Raw genomic sequence first — 18733 nt, forward strand, 5'->3', positions numbered from 1 at the left:
CAAGTTTCTGCCCCCCTTTATGGGTATTGCACTGACTTAAGGGTTCCCTTACCTTTAAGTAAAGATTGGGAACCACTACTCTCACAAGACCCACATAGCTTTGTGAGACTAAAAAAGAAAATTCACTTTACCAGCTGCTCAAGCCTCTGTTTTTATCCTTTTAACTCTAGTGGGGGGGGGGCCTTCTGGAGCATTTGTTGAGCTCCATGTTCATCAAATCAGGACCATTCTGGTGGCTTTACCTTCCCCTTTGCCTGGCCTTTGATAGCAGCTGAGGTATATTCTCCCACTCGCAAGTAAACACACCCATGTGGTTCAGTTTCGCATTCCATAGGGTTCAGTACATTTTTCAGCTTGGAAGGGGGGATGACTTCCTTGAGAGTTTATTGGGGCCTGCATTCATTGGACTATTCGGGTTGCATTGTGGTCCTGTTTGCTTGCCTTTGAACTGGACAGAAACACAGTTGCCTGCTGATGAGCAAATGAACATGTGCTGCTCCTTTTCAGTTTCCATTGGGCTCATTACATTTGGGTCATGACCCATAGTTTGAGAACTGCTGGTTTATGTTGTATGGTGCCCTGATGGCTCTGCTGAAGGCAACCTGTAGCATTTTTAAATTGGTCTGACAAGTGTTAGAAAGGAGAAGGGAATAAGATATCTCTGCTAAAATCACACACTGGGAAATGCACAGAACAAGGTGGTGCTCTTCCTCAGTTGTTGGGTTAATGGAACAAGTAAGGGAGCAGTCACCCCTTCAATCTATGTATGAGTGAAGGTTCTTTGCTAAGCTATGAGTACTCAATCCTCCACCCATCCTTTGGTTTGGGAGGCTAGAAAGGTCCAGCTGTCGTTGGATTCTGTCTTCTGTTGGAATTGTTTCCCCATCCCACTCTGCCAAGAGCTTGAAAAACCAAGGGTGGTGTTGGATTCTGTGGCTGGGTTTATTTCCCCCCCTGACACCTTTCCTCTGGCTTACTATGGAACTTCCTGCTGGAGGAAATCTGTACGGCTCCCAACCTGCCCGCATTTTGCAGGTACAGAAAACATGTCTTTATTTTGTCTGGTGTTTGGATTGAGTTGAGCTGCTTTGATATTCGTACTCTGTCTGTTTTTTATGTGTTGATGATTTTTATATTAATGTCATTTTTTGTTTCATTAGTTTTTGTGAGCTTCCTTGATTCCTTATGACTGAAAAGAAAGGTGGCTTATAAATACTTATAATAAACATGATTTGTCTAGAACGGGTATGTCAAATTCATTTGATACAGCTTGCTGAATAAAGTTCATGATGCCTGCTGAGGGCCGGAAGTGATGTAATAAAGCAGGTCGTGACCAGAAATAAGCACTTTTTTCTCACTTAGGAACTCTAGTCACAAATAACAAAAATATGCAAATCTTGATCATATTTTCAAGATGTGGGAGGTTATCATGTGGGCAGCTCTTTCAGTAGTGATTCCTTAGGACAGCTCAGAAGCTGAGAGCAGCTGATGGTGGTGCTGGGAGAGCCCGAGGGCTGAATAAAGAACTTCTGGGGGCCGCATTCGGCCTGTGGGCCTTATGTTTGACAATTGAAAGCTACCATCCCAAGTGATGTGTCTTATGACTTTTAAAAGTCCTCTTTTCAAGAAGCATTTTGCTGAACTTGGATTTGAGTATTTTGGTCTGTCTCATTTCAGATTATAACAGACCAGTTCTCTTTGTTGTAATTGTACCCTCTGGTTCTGTCACATGTTGACAAAATGCTTTGATTAGGGAACATTGCTGTATATTAGTGTAATAACTTTGTTTGTGCTACAACTCTCAAGTAATTCTGTGTAGACAGTCAAAACAAGGTGTAAATTCCGTTTATGTAGCTGTGTCATGACTTCTTTGGAAATTTGGGATGTTTCAAGAGTTGTTTCAAATTAAATTTGTGGTTTATTTAGTAGATTGTTTGACTTCACATGCACTTAGCAAGGACTTAGAACTTGCTTCACTCTTGCATGTCTATGCATTAGTGGGAGAAAAGCTGAAGTTAAAGCAAAATATTTTCATATTCAGAAAATAATTTCTTCTTGCTTTGCTTTTTTGGCTTTGCTTTGCTTTTTTGCTTGTTTAGACATTTGCAAGTTACTTCCTCTGAAAAAGGGAGGGAGACTGCCCCAAAGGAAGGGTAGAATAAAAATTAAGGATCCCAGTTGTATACAAAGGAGTACAATCTGTGTAGTATTATAAAATAATAAATGACTATACCAGCAGATCAGTGAGCAAGTTGCATAAAGAAATGATGGGACACAAAGTGTACAATGAAACAAACATGAAACCACCACCACACACAATAAAAATGTCACAGTATAATTTCCTATTAAGAGCATAAGAAGGGTCCCACTGGATCAGGTCAAAGGCTTATCTAGTCCATCTTCCTGTATCTCACATTGGTCTAGCATGCTCTCTGAAGCATTTGATGGGCAAGAAACAATTTACTTCCAGGTGCCCTCCCCTGCATCTGGCATACTGAACATAAGAAGAGCCCCGCTGGATCAGGCCATAGGCCCATGTAGTCCAGCTTTCTGTATCTCATAGCAGCCCACCAAATGCCTGAGGAAGCACACAAGACAACAAGAGACCTGCATCCTGGTGTCTTCCCTTGCATCTGGCATTCTGATACAGCCCATTTCTAAAATCAGGAGGTTGCACATACCCATTATGGCTTGTAACCCATAATGAATTTTTCCTCCAGAAACTTGTCCAATACACTTTTAAAGGCATCTTGGCCAGATGCCATCACTACATGCTGTGGCAAGGAGTTCCACAGACCAACCACATGCTGAGTAAAGAAATATTCTCTTTTGTCTGTCCTAACTCTCCCAACACTCAATTTTAGTGGATGTCCCCTGGTTCTGGTGTTGTGTGAGAATCTAAAGAGCATCTCTATCCACTCTGTCCATCTCCTGCATAATTTTGGATGTCTCAATCATGTCCCCCTCATGCTGCTCTTTCCTAGGCTGAGGAGGCCCAGATGCTGTAGCCTTTCCTCATAAGGAAGGTGCCCCAGCCCAGTAATCATCTTAGTTGCTCTCTTTTGTATCTTTTCCATTTCCACTATGTCCTTTTTGAGATGTGGTAACCAAAACTGGACACAATACTCCAGGTGTGCCCTTACCATAGATTTGTACAACGACATTATAATATTAGCCGTTTTGTTCTCAATACCTTTTCTATTGATCCCAAGCATAAAATTGGCCTTCTTTACTGTTGCTGCACATTGGGCTGACACTTTCATCGACCTGTCCACCACCACCCCAAGATCCCTCTACTGATCTGTCACAGACAGCTCAGAACCCATCAGCCTATATGTGAAGTTTTGATTTTTTTTTGCCCCAGTGTGCATAACTTTACACTTAATTACATTGAAGTGCATCTGCCATTTTGCTGCCCATTCTGCCAGTCTGGAGAGATCCTTCTGGAGCTCCTCACATTCGCCTCTGGTCTTCACCACCTGGAAAAGCTTTGTGTTGTCTGCAACTTTGCCACCTCACTGCTTACCCCTGTCTCCAGGTCATTTATGAAGAGGTTGAAAAGCACCAGTCCCAGGACAGATCCTTGGGGCACACTGCTTTTCATCTCTCTCCATTGTGAAAATTGTCCATTGACACCCACTCTCTGTTTCCTGGTCTTCAAACAGTTCTCAGTCCATGAGAGGACCTGTCCTCTAATTCCCTGACTGTGGAGTTTTCTCAGCAGCCTTTGGTGAGGGACTGTGTTGAACGCTTTCTGAAAGTCCAGATATATAATGTCCACAGGTTCTCCTGCATCCACATGCCTGTTGACTTTTTCAAAGAATTTTAAAGGTTTGTGAGGAAGACTTACCCTTATAGAAGCCATGCTGCTTCTCCCTCAGCAAGGCTTGTTTGTCTTTGTTTTAAGATTTTATCTTTGATGAGGCATTCCACCATCTTACCCGGAATAAATCTTAGGCTGACTGGCCTATAGTTTTCTGGATCCCCTCTCCTTCCCTTTTTAAAGATAGGTGTGACATTTGCTATCCTCCAGTCCTCTGGCACCGTGGCCGTTTTGAGGGACAAGTTGCATATTTTAGTCGAGATCAGCAACTTCATTCTTCAATTTCTTAATAACTCTAGGGTGGATGCCTAGGGTGGATGTCATTCTTCAATTTCTTAATAACTCTAGGGTGACTTATTGATCTTTAATTTATCCTTTAATTTATCCTGATCTTTAATTTCAACCTCTTCATAAATGACCTGGAGACAGGGTTGAGCAGTGAGATTGCAAAGTTTGCAGACGACACCAAACTTTTCCGAGTGGTGAAGACCAGAAGTGATTGTGAGGAGCTCCAGAAGGATCTCTCCAGACTGGCAGAATGGGCAGCAAAATGGCAGATGCACTTCAATGTCAGTAAGTGTAAAGTCATGCACATTGGGGCAAAAAATCAAAACTTTAGATATAGGCTGATGGGTTCTGAGCTGTCTGTGACAGATCAGGAGAGAGATCTTGGGGTGGTGGTGGACAGGTCGATGAAAGTGTCGACCCAATGTGCAGCAACAGTAAAGAAGGCCAATTTTATGCTTGGGATCAATAGAAAAGGTATTGAGAACAAAACGGCTAATATTATAATGTCGTTGTACAAATCTATGGTAAGGGCACACCTGGAGTATTGTGTCCAGTTCTGGTCGCCGCATCTCAAAAAAGACATAGTGGAAATGGAAAAGGTGCAAAAGAGAGCGACTAAGATGATTACTGGGCTGGGGCACCTTCCTTATGAGGAAAGGCTACGGCGTTTGGGCCTCTTCAGCCTAGGAAAGACACCTGAGGGGGGACATGATTGATGCATACAAAATTATGCAGGGGATGGACAGAGTGGATAGAAAGATGCTCTTTACACTCTCACATAATACCAGAACCAGGGGACATCCACTAAAATTGATTGTTGTGAGAGTTAGAACAGACAAAAGAAAATATTTCTTTACTCAGCGTGTGGTTGGTCTGTGGAACTCTTTGCCACAGGATGTCGTGATGGCGACTGGCTGGACGCCTTTAAAAGGGGATTGGACAAGTTTCTGGAGGAAAAATCCATTACGGGGTACAAGCCATGATGTGTATGTGCAACCTCCTGATTTTAGAAATGGGTTATGTCAGAATGCCAGATGCAAGGGAGGGCACCAGAATGCAGGTCTCTTGTTATCTGGTGTGCTCCCTGGGGCATTTGGTGGGCCGCTGTGAGATACAGGAAGCTGGACTAGATGGGCCTATGGCCTGATCCAGTGGGGCTGTTCTTATGTTCTTATGAATGAGATCTGAAACATCTTCTCTTTGAACCTCTATCTGATGTAATTCTTTAGTCAGGAGGGGCTGTTCGGGCAGTGGTATCTGCCCGAGGTCTTCTGCCGTGAAGACAGATGCAAAGAACTCATTCAATTTCTCTGCCATCTCTAAGTCTCCTTTTATTTCCCCTTTCCCTCCCTCACCATCCAGAGGGTCAACTGCTTCTTTGGTGGGTTTCCTGCTTCTAACATATTTGAAGAAGCTTTTATTATTCCCCTGAATGTTGCTGGCCATGTGTTCCTCATGGTTTTTCTTGGCCTCCCGTATCACCTTCTTACATTTTTTTTGCCACAGTTTATGTTCCTTTTTATTCTCCTCATTAGGGCAAGACTTCCATTTACGGAAGGAAGCTTCCTTGCCCTTTACGGCCGCTCTGTCTCATTAGCCATGCGGGCACCCTCCTGGATTTAGTGGACCCCTTCTTTCTTTGGGGTATACACCTCTGCTGGGCCTCTATTACTGTTGTTTTAAGCAGCCTCCATGCACTCTGGAGAGATTGGACTCTTTTTACCTTCCCTTTCAACCTGCTTCTAACCAGCCTCCTCATTTGAGGGAAGTCCACCCTCATTTGAGGGAAGTCAAGGGTTTTTGTGAGAGATTTGCCCGGTACCCTTCCCCCGACGTGCATGTCAAAACGGATTGCAGCATGATCACTGTTCCCCAACGGCTCCGTAACATTGATATCTCTAACCAGGTCCTGAGCACCGCACAATATTAAATCCAGAGTCACCTGTCTTCTGGTGGGCTCCATGACTAGCTGCTCTAAGGCACAGTCATTTAACATGTCAAGGAATCCAGTCTCCTTTTTGTGACCAGAACACAAATTGACCCAGTCTATATGAGGATAATTGGTCCCCCACGATTACAACCCTGTCCCTCCTCAACATCTCCCTGATCTGTTTCCTCATTTCAAGGTCCTCTTCCAGTTTCTGGTCTGGAGGACTGTCACGAACTTGGGGGGTTTGGGGTGCTCAGAGTTCTTGGTTCTCAAACCCTAAAGCCCTCAAGGCCCCCTGTTCAGTAGTACTGCCACCACCCTGTGCATGCCAGTGTCTCAGTCCAGGGACACTGAGACCCTCTAGGCTTAACTCTATCCCTTGCAGGCACTGAGCTCCTTCTCCAATTAAAGCTTCAGTCCTCAAGTTACTAGACCTCAATGAGCACTTGGTAGCTTGCTGAACAGCTAGGCAGGATTCTGAACCTTTGTCCCCAACAGATAGTGAAACCACTTAGTAAAAGAGATTTTAGTTTGTTAAATACATAAGGCAGCAAATGCTAGAGGCATAAACATCTTGGAAACATAACCAATAAAATAACAAAGCTAGCTGGCTATCTCTATTAATCTCTATCTCTCACCTGGGTCAGCTTCTTGTAGATCTTTTAGCTCCAGGCTACCTGTGAGGCCAGATGCCCATGTTGGACATTGGAGCTCACAGCCTGTAGGATGTTGCACCCAAAACCTCTGTCGAAGAAGGGGCCAGACCCACCCTTTGGGCCTCATTATTATACTTCTTATACTAATAGTACTGAGGTGACTTCATACTTACTTAGACTGTCCAATCAGAAACTTTTGAGGACAGAACCTTCTTGAAGTGGGCCTGGTTGCTAGCCCTCTTAGTTCTTACCCCTCCCAACTGGAGATCCACAGCTGCATTTCATCAGCTTGATAAGGCGCCATTTTGTCTACAAAGGTGCTGCATTCCAATGGGTTGTAATTCTTGTTGTCTGTCCTTTCTGGCCAGCAGAGGAGAGACAACAATCTTTGTGTTTGTTTACTCACATTCTTGCAGCTAGGAACTGCTAGCAACCAAACTTAGTTTGGTTCAGGCTCCACATGCTAACCAAGGCCTAACATGTACATGTTCATGACAAGGACGATAGTAAGCCCCCAGTATTACATTGCTCCTCAGGCCTGGTAATTTAACCCACAGAGATTCTATGGTGGAGTCAGACCCACCTTCAGTCTTTACTTTGCTGGATTCTATCCCTTCCTTAGCATAAATGGCCACCCCACCTTCAACACGTCCCTCCCTGTCCCTTCTGTAGAGTTTATAGCCTGGGATTGCAGTATCCCACTGATTCTCCGCATTCCACCAGGTTTCCGTTATGCCCACTATATCAGAGTTTTCTCTACTCACCAAGCATTCCAGTTCTCCCAACTTCGCTCGGAGACTTTGGGTATTTGCATAAAAGCATTTGAACATGGAATGCCCCAGGATGGTAGGGCGTTCCATGTTCAAGGTAGCCTACTGAGGTAGCCTACTTTTAAAATCAGGAGCTTGCACATGCCTATCATGACTTGTAACCAGTGATGGACTTTTCCTCCAGAAATTTGTCCAATCCCCTCTTAAAGGAATCTAGGAAAGATGCCATCACCACTTCCTGTGGCAAGGATTTCCACAGAGTAATTACATTCTGGGTAAAGAAATACCCATATTGTCTGACTATTAGAAATGTCAAGTATTATGTTCAGTCTGGGACAATATGTATCTTGTTTTGTAAAATGCTATCAAAAAAGTTCCAAAATGGGAGTACAGATGGAGCCCGTTTATCTGCAGCTTTTACGCCCGTAGATCTGACTCAGTGCAGCAACCTGGACCTGCATTGGGCCAGACTCAGCCCCATTCGAACTCTCCAGAGCCTTCCCTGGGCCTCAGAATGCATTAAAATGTTACTTCTGGTTTCCCAAGGGAAACCGGAAGTCATAATTTTTCACTTCTGCGGGCCATTCTGAAGCCTGCAGAGACTGTGGGCGTGTGTGTGCGGCTACTGTGGGTTTCAGAAAGCCCTCCAGAGGGGACCGTAGCACAACTCCAGTCCCCTTCAGAGGGGACTAAGCGACCCAAAATCACAGATTTTCTTATCCACAATTTTCGGCATCCGTGGGGGTCTGAAAATGGATCCCCTGTAGTTACCAAGGCCCCACCTGCATTAGCTATATGTATTTTAGAACATATTATTCATAATGCTTTCCACACTGAGACTACCAGGTTGTTGTTGGATTATACATTGACCAGTTGGTACTGTCATATTTATTACAATATTGTAGAAGCAGTGTCTCTTTTTATATACAGTAATTGGTGTCTTGTTTTTGTCTTCTGAGGGTACTGCTTTCTAAATGTGGGGGTGCTTTTCTTGGAACTGATTTCTCTTCGGAGATGCATGTTGGATTAGATCCCTTCCCTAGCCAACTTCATGTGTGGAGGCTTGCGAGGTATTTGCTGTGATGTGCAAGATACACGCCCTAATCTGTATGGCATGAAAGGTGTTGATTCTTAACTTTTAAAGTCCTAAATACGTAGCTTGGGTCATGTGTGCTGTATAAGGACTATGCCCTGCTGTATATGCTGTTATGTGGCCAGCACTGTGGTCACTTGCCCAGTGACTTCTCAATCCTCTGTGCTGTACAATATTCAGATATTAAGGCTAAGAACATGAGGCCTTTGGTCGCATTCAGAAGGGCTCTAATTTTCTCTCATATCCCGTTTCCCTCATTAGCCTGTCAGCCGCTTCTCAGAAGTGCACCAGCATGAGTTCAGAGCAGCTGCCCTTGTCCATTGTTGCTTCCCTACAGATGATCCTTGGAGACATACTGTGTCTGAATCTGCTATCCACTGTGCACTGTGCACTGCTTTTCTCAGTCCTTGCTTGGAATATTGCATCTAAGTTTAACTATCATGTTTTAAGAAGGACATTGATGAACTGGAATGGGTTCAGTTGAGGGCAGCAAAGGTGATGAGAGGTCTGGAAACCAAATCCAAACCGGAAGTGGTTTCCAGTTGCTTGTTTTACTATTCTAAGACTTGGGAAGCCCTGAAGAGTGCTCCATGGGGCTCCCCACATCTCCTGGAGGCCACTGTGTTGGCCTGTAAGTAAAACCTCCCTCCTTGGCCCTCAGTGGTGCAATCCTGGGGATGGCATCACTGCATTCGCTTCTCCTTTACCAAGAATTACCTGAGGAGTCTTACTCCTGAGAAGTTTGAGAACCGCTGGCCTAGTCCACATTGAACAAACATGTACTTTGTATTGTGTACATCTGAGGTTTTCAATCTGTGTGTCACGAAGGTCTGGGGAGACGGAGAAAGCCCCCAGGGGCGTCATGAGCCATCTCGGGGAGAGAAGTGAACATAGCAGCTCAGCAGCATGTAGTGGCCTCCCTACTTGCTGCTTTCATGGGAAAAAGCAGAGGCTGCAGATGTGAATGAGGTGGGTGGGGCAGTATGAGGTGAGGGGAGTGTGAAACATGGTGGAGAGGGGGTGGAGAGAGGTTGGCAGCCATTTGGAGAAGGCTTGGCTGGCAAGGAGGCAAGCAGGAGCCTTCTCCGTGCTGGGAGGGAAGCTTCCCTCCCAGTACAGAGAAGGCTCTCATGCTTGCCAGCCAAGCCTTCTCCAGACCAAGGGGAGCCTGAGGCCAGAGAGGAACTGACTGGCAAGCTCACTCAATGCGGAACCTTGCTTACTGGCTGGGTCCTCTCTGCAGCAGGAGGAGAGGAGAGGAGAGGAGGCTGGTCGCGCGGGGGTGCTGCATTTGATCTGCACAGAGCCCCCTCTAGCTTCTGGCCTCCTTCCCATTCAGGAGGGAAGTGTGCGTCATCCTCCTAGCAGGCTCCAGACTGGGAGGGAAACTCGAAGCTAGAGGGGGCTCCACAAGTAAGTGCACACAGCGAGGGGCTTCCCTCCTGCCCAGAACTTCATCCTATTCACACTTTCCTGGGAGTAAGCCCCACTGACAGTAATGGGACATTCTTCTATGTAGACATGCATAAGATTGGGCTCTCACAGCCCAATCCTATGCATGTCTACTCAGAAGTAAATCCCATTAGAGTCAATGGGGTTTATTCCCAGGAAAGTGTGGATAGGATTGGGCTGACTGTTCTCAGTCATGGGGTGGGGGAGGGGAAGGTCCAAATGCCGCAGTCTGCATTCCCTTGTCTAGTCTGGGGAAAGTGGGGTGACATCTGTGCGTGTTCCAGTCAGGGTGTATGTGTGAGCATGCCCCCCACTGTCTACTGTCTACTTTGGTGGTGAGTTGTGGTCTCACTCTATGTCAGCTTAGCCAAGAATCATCACCTCTTTCTCTTCTTCCTTCCACCCCCTCAAAAAGAAAAAAAGCTGCACTTGATTAGTCAAGCTTTGTCTCCCAAAATGATTAAAAAATAAAAATGCACATTACTTTTCAGCCATCCCCTTTTTTCTCCTGACTTTTTTTTTTCTTTTTGGCATCCCACATTGGCTGCTACTATAAGATAAACAGTCTCTGGCATTATGATCCTATACATGTCTACTCAGAAGTAAGTCCCATTGTGTTCAATGAGTCTTACTCCAAGGAAAGAGTGTTTAGAATTGCAGCCTGGGTCTCTGTTTCTCATCAGTTTGCAATAAGCAGAATCACTCAAATTTTCCTCCCCCAGCAAATTTCTTCACTTCTCCCCCCTTACAAGAAACACAAAAGTCCCTTTTCAAAATTCTCCAGGTTTGCTGCTAACAAACCTAGGGTGCTGGCAGCTCTGGCTTCTCTAGTTTTTTGTTCCCTGGTGCCTTCAAATTCACTTTTTCTATGGTTGTTTGTATAATTATAACATCCTCATCCCAATTTTGAAGGTAATTGAAGTAAGCCGCCTTGGGTGCCCTTAGGGGAGAAAGGTGGAGTATAAATCAAATAAATAAATGGGGAGCCGTGACCAATGGCCACAGGGATCAGGGGAGCCACAGGCTGAAAATGTTTGAGAACCTCTGGTGTACGTGATTGTGAGACTAACTTTTTGGCTTCTTACACATGGAAGTCTTTTTAAAAATGTAATGCCTAGGGCAGTGTAAGCTGGCCACAGCCACATGCCTTGGTGACATCAAAATGGGATTACTGTATATGGGGTTGCCTAAGGGAATGTTAGTTGATCCAAAACCCAGCAGCTAGAGTACTTACTGGGACCCACTGCATGGAGCTTAGTCATTGACTGTTTTTGTTGACTTTCAGTTTGTTTCCAGACTCAATTCACATTGCTAGTGCTTACCTTTCAAGTCCTAAATGACCTGGTATCAGGGAATTTGAAGGACAGCCTTCTCCAGTGTGTATGTACCCAAGCATGCACACCTGCCCACTCTCTGGGGTTTCATGCCCGAAAGGACCTTCTCAGATGGTTCCCTTTCTCTCTTGACTTTTCTGTGGAACACATTTGGAAAGAAAACTACCTGCCTGCTCTCTGTTGCTGTCTGCATGCCTTATTGTCATTTTGAGTTACTTTAACATGCCCATATAGAATGGCATAGCAAAAATGCTATGTGTCTCATGTGACAGGTGATACATCACAGTGTAGAAGAGAACTTTGCAGTGAGAAATGGGAAGATTTTTTTTTTAAACCTAGGAACTAAGGCTTTTGTTGTTGGAATTGTCCTGGAAAACACAATTCTTCCTACAGGCTTTAGGACCACATTCCCCAAGTTTAGTTGTTCCTAACATTTTGCCCACAACTCTGAAGGACTTTGTGAAAGGACATTTGATTTGAGTAAGAGTTCTTCAGCTTTCAGGTTGTGTTGCTCTTTTTTCTTCTTTCTAGCCTTTTCCAAGGGAAAATGGGTACTGAAAACTTCAGTAACCTTCCATATTGGCTGGTGACAGTACAAGTCCTCAAATCCTTTCTGACATAGATTGTCACTTGGCAGTTCTTCAGTCAATACTGCTTACTGCACCTTTGGGAATTGACTCTCTAGGAAAAAAAATTGCTGCTGAATATTTGGGAACTGCTGTTGCTGCTTTCTTCTATGTGACAGCTGCTGAAGCTAAAGAACAACTCTGAACTTGAATATTTCTTAAGGGACAGGAAGAATTTACACATGCATAGAGACACACATCTGATTTAAGATTAACTTGCTTCTTCTGCCCTCATGACCCTGATTCCCATGAAACCTTGAGCATCATTTGGATAATTGAATGGGGTGGAGGAATACTAATCTGAGCCCAGTCCTCCTTGAACCCCTCTTTCTTTTGATTTTCCGTATTGCTTTCTCCTTGTTTTCAGGTGGAAATGATGTTTATTTTTTTCTGCTACAACTGTTGAATGTTTTAGGGGAAAGGAAGTAAAATCTAGTATAATCAATGAATATTTTTTCAAGTCTCTAACCAGTGTTTCTCAAACTATGGGTCGGGACCCACTAAGTGGGTTGCAAGCCAATTTCTGGTGGGTTCCTATTCATTTCAATATTTTATTTTTAATGTGTTAGACTTGATGCTACCATGATATGTGACTCATTTGGGGAAAACTTACAGATCTGTACTTTTCACAGGCTACTATGTATATGTTTTTAACAATGATAGTCAATGGGGTTTATGCCTGGGTAAGTGCAAATAAAATTTAACTGCTTGATGATGTCACTTCTGACTATGACAGCACTTTCGGTGGGTCCCAACAGATTGTCATTCTAAAAAGTGGGTCCCAGTGCTAAAAAATTTGAGAACTACTGCTCTAACCATTTAACCATTGTTTTAGGAGCAGGAATCTCCTTGTGATTTTCTCCTTCCCTTCCCATCCAGGGGGTAAAATGGTTTTGTTTAAAGGCAACAGTCTTGTTTATTACATGTCTAAGAGTTTTGCCAATGACTGCTCCTGTGTTTTACAATTATGGTGCGCAATGGACAGAAAGTTAGGTTTGGGAAGCTCTCATTCAGCTAAGTTGAGCTCCTTGGGTCAGTCATCCTCATCTCAGCTAGCCTTCCTTAGAGAGCCAGATGAGAGCCTCTTGCTGAGCGTTCAGTAACCCAAGAGGACTTCTGTGTGGGGGAAAAAGCCTCTCCAAGGCTGTGTTCCCTTTTAAAGATCATGTGTTTAGAGAATGTGGGAGCAGTTGCAATGTTTCTAGCTGTTAGGTTGGGAAGTTGAAAGCACTGATAACTTGTCCTTGTTAAGGGGCAAAAGTGATCAGAACTGATTGAGGGGATGGAACTAGTGAGTCGGAGGGTAGGGTGTCTATAAGGGAGTATGTAAATCATTTCTGTCCACTGCTCTAAAACAGTATGCCCTATATCAGTGGTGGGTTGCAACCCACCATTGGGAACCATAACTGGGCAATTCTCCCTTAAGAGGCGTGGCCCATTAATGGGTGTCCTAATGGCACTGAGGCAATTGCGGTGCTGTGGGAACCCAGGGACTTCCCACTTACCTGGGGGGTCATGCTGACCTCAGGGGGGATCTGGGAGGCCTGCAGTCCCCTCTGCAGGATTCCCCAATGTTGAAAATTGCTCCTTCTGGGGATTGAAGCGTACTTCTGGTTTTCACGAGACAATAGAGATTTGGCCCTGCAGAGGGCCAACTGTAATTGAAGCTGCCCATTTACTAAAACACTTTCTGCTTTGTATTCCTTCCCAATTTCTTTTCCCAAACCAAGATCATCCACAGTGTTTTGAACCATAGCACAGCCTTTTTCAACCACTGTGCCATGGCACACTAGTGTGCTGTGGATGGTCTGCAGGTGTGCCATGAGAGTTTGGGAGAGGGTCATCCTCTGCTGTCAATGGGTGTGCCTTGTCATTTGTCAAAAACAGATGATGTGCCTTGACAATTTTAGTGCCTTGTTAGTGTGCTGTGAGATGAAAGGGGTTGAAAATCACTGCTGTACTGTGATAGCAATGTCCCCTGTACTACACTGTTTGTTGTATTTCCACCCACATTGATTCTGTGGCGGTCTCCCTCAGTTTTCTGATTTGATGATTTCTGTTATGCCCATTGTGTTTATGTTCTTGGTTGCGGCCAAGCATGCCAGCTCCCCCATCTTGTCTTGGAGGCTTCTGGCATTTGATTTTGAACACCTGCCCATTGTATATTCTTCCAAACGTTGTTAGTATGCATATTTTCCCCTATGGCCTTTTATTCTTTGACCTACTCTCCTGTCCAACTGTGTGCTCTTTTCTATATTATGTACTTTCTGCCTCTGTCTATTCTAGAACAATTACAGTTCACCCCTTAGGGATGTTTTTGCCTGAGCTGGATGCTCTCCAACTCCTGTTGCCCATCCCCCAGGATCAGCTTAAAAGCCCCATTTGCTTAAGGGCTTACCTAGTGCTTTGAAATATGCCTGGAAACACAGTAGCCAATGAAAAGTGGTTCATCTATGCTGTGAAGTAGTCCTGCCCCTAGCAGTAGTCAGTGACTAGGCAGCTGCATCCTGTACCACAGTTGCAGTTTCTGAACAGCTTTCATGGCTAGTGCCACAATCAAGACCAGCTCAGGCAGAGAAACTTCTAGGCAGCAGATCAGTGTACCAGCAATGCCCCATGCAAAAATTACAGGGACTGTATGGAGCCCTAACAGAGCTGAACAGGGGCAGTTCTGGGGAGCACCAATTACAGGTCCAGCCTTGTTATACACGGATTTGACGATGCCAATGGCCACTGCAAATGAGAAGAAATGTGCTGATCCCTGGAGAAGGGGAAAAATGCATCCCTTTAAAATCACAGTTTAAAACACTGCTTTTCTTACTGTTGTAGAGAGAGACAATCATGCAAGCCATTATGGGTATAACTTAATCATCCATAGATTTCTCTCTCTCAATGCAATGAGAAGCACCCTTTAAATTAAAGGAAAACAGTTGTTTAATAATGAAAGAGAGAGCAAGAGAGCGGGAGCGAGCATGCGAAGGCAGCGGGCTGACAATCCATCAGTCATTCTCTCTTCAGGCAGCTTCAGCCCAAGACTTCCAGGCTTCCTCCTGAAAGAAAGATACTTTGCATTGGTGGGGTGCACTGGTGAAGCCTTTCTGAGCTTAAGATTGTTAACATCACAAAGGTCAGCAAGGCTGTTTTTAAATCACCAGAGCAAAGAAACTTTGTTTTTTAAATTGATTTGCTATAGTGCGTTTTTTGTCACCCACAAAAAATGAGTTTTTTGTGAGTTCTGGGAACAGAACCCACTGGAATAATGAGACTCAACCTGTACATCATCACTGAACTCCAAAATGCTTGAAGATATGCAAGGCTCTGGTTCTAGGAGTTTGGCTGCATAGCTTAGAGGAGACACTGCCAACAGAATCCCTACCTGGTGACATGCTGCCTGTGCATAAATAAATATATTTATTTATAAATATAAATATCTGAGGGGTTGTCATGCGGAGGAAGGAGCAAATTTGTTACTGATTGCTCTGGAAGGTATGGCCAAGACAAATGGGTTAAAATTACAAGGGAGAATTTGATTAAACATTAGGAAGAACTTCCTGACACAACAGACTGTTCAGCAGTGGATCAGTCTGCCTTGGCAGGTCATCAGCACTCCAGTGTTGAAGGTCTTTAAGCAGAGGCTGGATAGCCATCTATTGAGGATGCTGTAGTTGTGGACAGCCTGCATTGGAAGGGGGTTGGACATGATGATCTTGCAGGTCCCTTCCACATCTGTGTGATCCTGTGATAGTGGTTTTATTATTGACTGATCAGATGCTAAAACAGCTGCAGCATCCACTGAATCCACCAAAACCTCATTGACTGGGAGCAGGAAGGCAGAAAGAGGGAATACTCGGTTATATGACTCTGGGAATCAAAGCACATTTTGATTCCTAGAGGGGCAGAAAATTGACCTGTGTAATCCAGCACCTTTCGAAGTTGGAAGATTAGCGAGGGGGGAGAGGTCTGGAGTGAAGCAGAGCTGTTGACATAATGATGAACTTCGCAGTGTCACAACTTCTCATGTAACTGCAGTTCCTTGAGTTTTCTTCCTAATGATTGCAATCATTACCTTGGTCAGCTGGATTCTCATGTGAATGCAGTGGGGAAGGGTGCCTCTTATCAGCTTTGGTTGGTGCACCAGCTGCTGCTGTTCTGGCCAGGGTAATGCATGCTCTGATCAAGTCTGGATCAGATTACTGTGACATTCTGCACATGGGGCTGCTCTTGAAAAGCACTGAAAGCTTCAGCTGATGCAAATAGAAATTTTTTAAATGAAAGTCCACCACCATTTATTAACTGGGATGAGTCATGGAGAAGTTTTTGCTCCAGTTATTTGGAATCCACTTGACTGTCTGCCTGCTTCTGGAATTACTACAAAATGCTGGTTCTTACCTTTAAAGCCATAGATGTTTAGGACCTGGATCCTAAAGTGACAGCCTGCTGCTCCTGCTGCTGTTTTAACATCAGATCAGTAATGAAACCATTATCATCCAGGATTTCAACCTGAACAAACAGGCCTTTTCCCATGTGTACTTCCCAGGTTACTTTGATGGTAATCAGAAGCCTTGCTTTGGGTGCCCAGTTGGTCTGAGGTGCAGCAGGGCATCTGTGAGGGAGCAGGAACTCTGAATGCTGGTGCCAGTCCTGGTGAAGGACAGCCGTGCTCCTTCTCTCAATCGCTTCCCACACCAGGCTTTGGCTTTTTGAAGCAATTTTGCTTGTGGTGGTTGGTACTCCAAGTTTTCCCTGCTCTTGTACTGCTGACTGCCTTTTGCTCCTGGTTGTTTAGCTTTGTATGTGACTCTGTTTCATGCCATTTTTATTTTAACCTATACACTACATAGCTACCTTTTAGTGAAAAGCAAGATAAATATGTTTTGTACACTGTATAGGATTTTCAATAAACTGGTGGTGTTTGGTCATGTTGTGTTCTGAGCAGACTTCACCCCCTCCCTCCAGGATTGTGCACCTTATTTGGTCAAATGAACCTCATGTTTATATTCTGGTGTATATTAGGGTATTTTTCAAATTTGCTGTCAGTGCACAGAAGACCCTCATGTTACAAGTCCCCCCCCCCCCACACACAGAGGAAGTAACCTAAGGGTGAACTATTTCCTTGAAATGTGTTGTGTATGCAGGTGCTGCCATTGCAACGGTTGCCTAAGCTCTCCTCTGTTGCTTTCTTATCATGGTAAGCAACAGAGATGAGAAATTGTTTCTCTCTCTGGCTTTCTTAAGAAGAAAGAGTTGAAGGGACTTTTTGTCTCCTTCTTCAGAGATTCTATTTTCCATTGTTCCAGAAGAAGTTGCTCACACTCTGTCTCTTGAGAAAAGGTTATTCAAATTTTAGATCTCCCCCCCCCCCCCCCACCAATATTCCAGCAACCCAGAGCACGGGCCAATATGAGATTTTACTTTTCTAAAAGCAGATTTTACTTTTCTACTTTTCTTTTACTTTTTATTCTGTCCCCCCCCCCCTTTAATAAATATCAAACCTGGAAGAGTTCTGTGAAACTTAGAGGTTGGCTCACTGCTCTGTGATTGTGTATTTTGTCAGTCTTAATAAAGGTGTTCTGTTTACATACCTTCTCTAGTAAACTAAAGTAAGAACCAACAGCATACATGCCTTCTTCCTGAGATCTAGCCGTGAGATAGCATTGAGGGCAAACATGCTTTGTTTAAAAAGGTGTTTGTCCCACAGTGAATGGTGATGCTAATTTATGGGGGCTCAGAAAAGATTCTTTACTATTTTGTAGCTTACTGGTCCAGTCAAGTGTAAGTAGCTACCCTATTGCTCTAATTAGGTCAGAAGTACATAGAATTGGACTCTTATGCAGACTGCTGCCCGAATAGCCTTGAGTCAAGAGTGAAGTTGAGATTGCAATAGCAATGCTCTTAGTCCAGCCATGCAGAGGTTAAAAACAACCTTAAAGCATAATCCATTAAGAGCTAACTTGGATCTGTGGAAGTATGTTTCACTGAACCAAGCCTAGGATCATTGGGTGGATGGCATGGGGAGGGCAGGGGCAGGAAAGCAGACACGTCTGCGAAAAGAATTTAGAGCTCAGTCCTGTGCTTGTTGAACCAAGAGGTGCAGTGCCTTTTAACGGTGGCTCCTCTCTCCTGCTGAGCAGGGGGAGAGAATAACTCTCCCTCTTAGTCACCCACTAGAGCATATCTCCCAATAACTGTTGCTGGTGTTGTCTTGTGCCTCTTTTAGGAGTTCTGAGGCCCTTTGGGAGAGAAACATCTTTCTTTTTCGTTTCTTTTTTTTTTGCTGTGTAAAGCACTCTGAAAACTTAAAGAAGTGGTATATGAAATACTCTTAATAATCAAAATGAGGCAGTACAAGGAGAACCAAAGAACTGTGTTTGATGTTCTGCCCTCTTCATCTGTGCTTTCTTGCCAGGTCCTAGAGAAAAATCCCAACACCCCTATGAGTCATAAAGAGATCCTCCAAGTTATCCAAAAAGAAGGACTGAAAGAGATCAGGTGAGTGTCAGCTGAAGAATAATAATGGCTGTAGTTACTTTTCTAACCCCTAGCTGCCATGCTTCCTAGCAGTATTTTTGTGTGTTTATGGTGCCAGTTGGCTGATTTGTTCCCCTCGTTATTGTCAGAGTACTGTCTTTCATTGTCACCTGCTGCTTAATGTTGCAGCAAGAGAATGTTGCAAAGAGAATTCTCTTTGACACATCCTCAAGGATATGTGCACTTCTCTTTTCAGGAAGTAAAATCATTTCTCCCGTGCATGAGTCACTTGA

The 18733-nt window shown here is 44.3% G+C and overlaps 1 protein-coding gene across 1 annotated transcript in view; it reads left to right on the forward strand.

Annotated features, from left to right (window-relative positions):
* Window positions 1-18733, forward strand: part of ASXL2 (ASXL transcriptional regulator 2) — a 69010-nt gene that overhangs the window by 5670 nt on the left and 44607 nt on the right. The window contains exon 2 of the mRNA XM_066626761.1: window positions 18379-18461. Coding sequence (XP_066482858.1) covers window positions 18379-18461 — 83 coding nt within the window. The remainder of the gene's footprint in view (window positions 1-18378; window positions 18462-18733) is intronic.

Source organism: Tiliqua scincoides, chromosome 1 (genome assembly GCF_035046505.1).
Source record: "Tiliqua scincoides isolate rTilSci1 chromosome 1, rTilSci1.hap2, whole genome shotgun sequence".
Lineage (NCBI taxonomy): Eukaryota > Metazoa > Chordata > Lepidosauria > Squamata > Scincidae > Tiliqua > Tiliqua scincoides.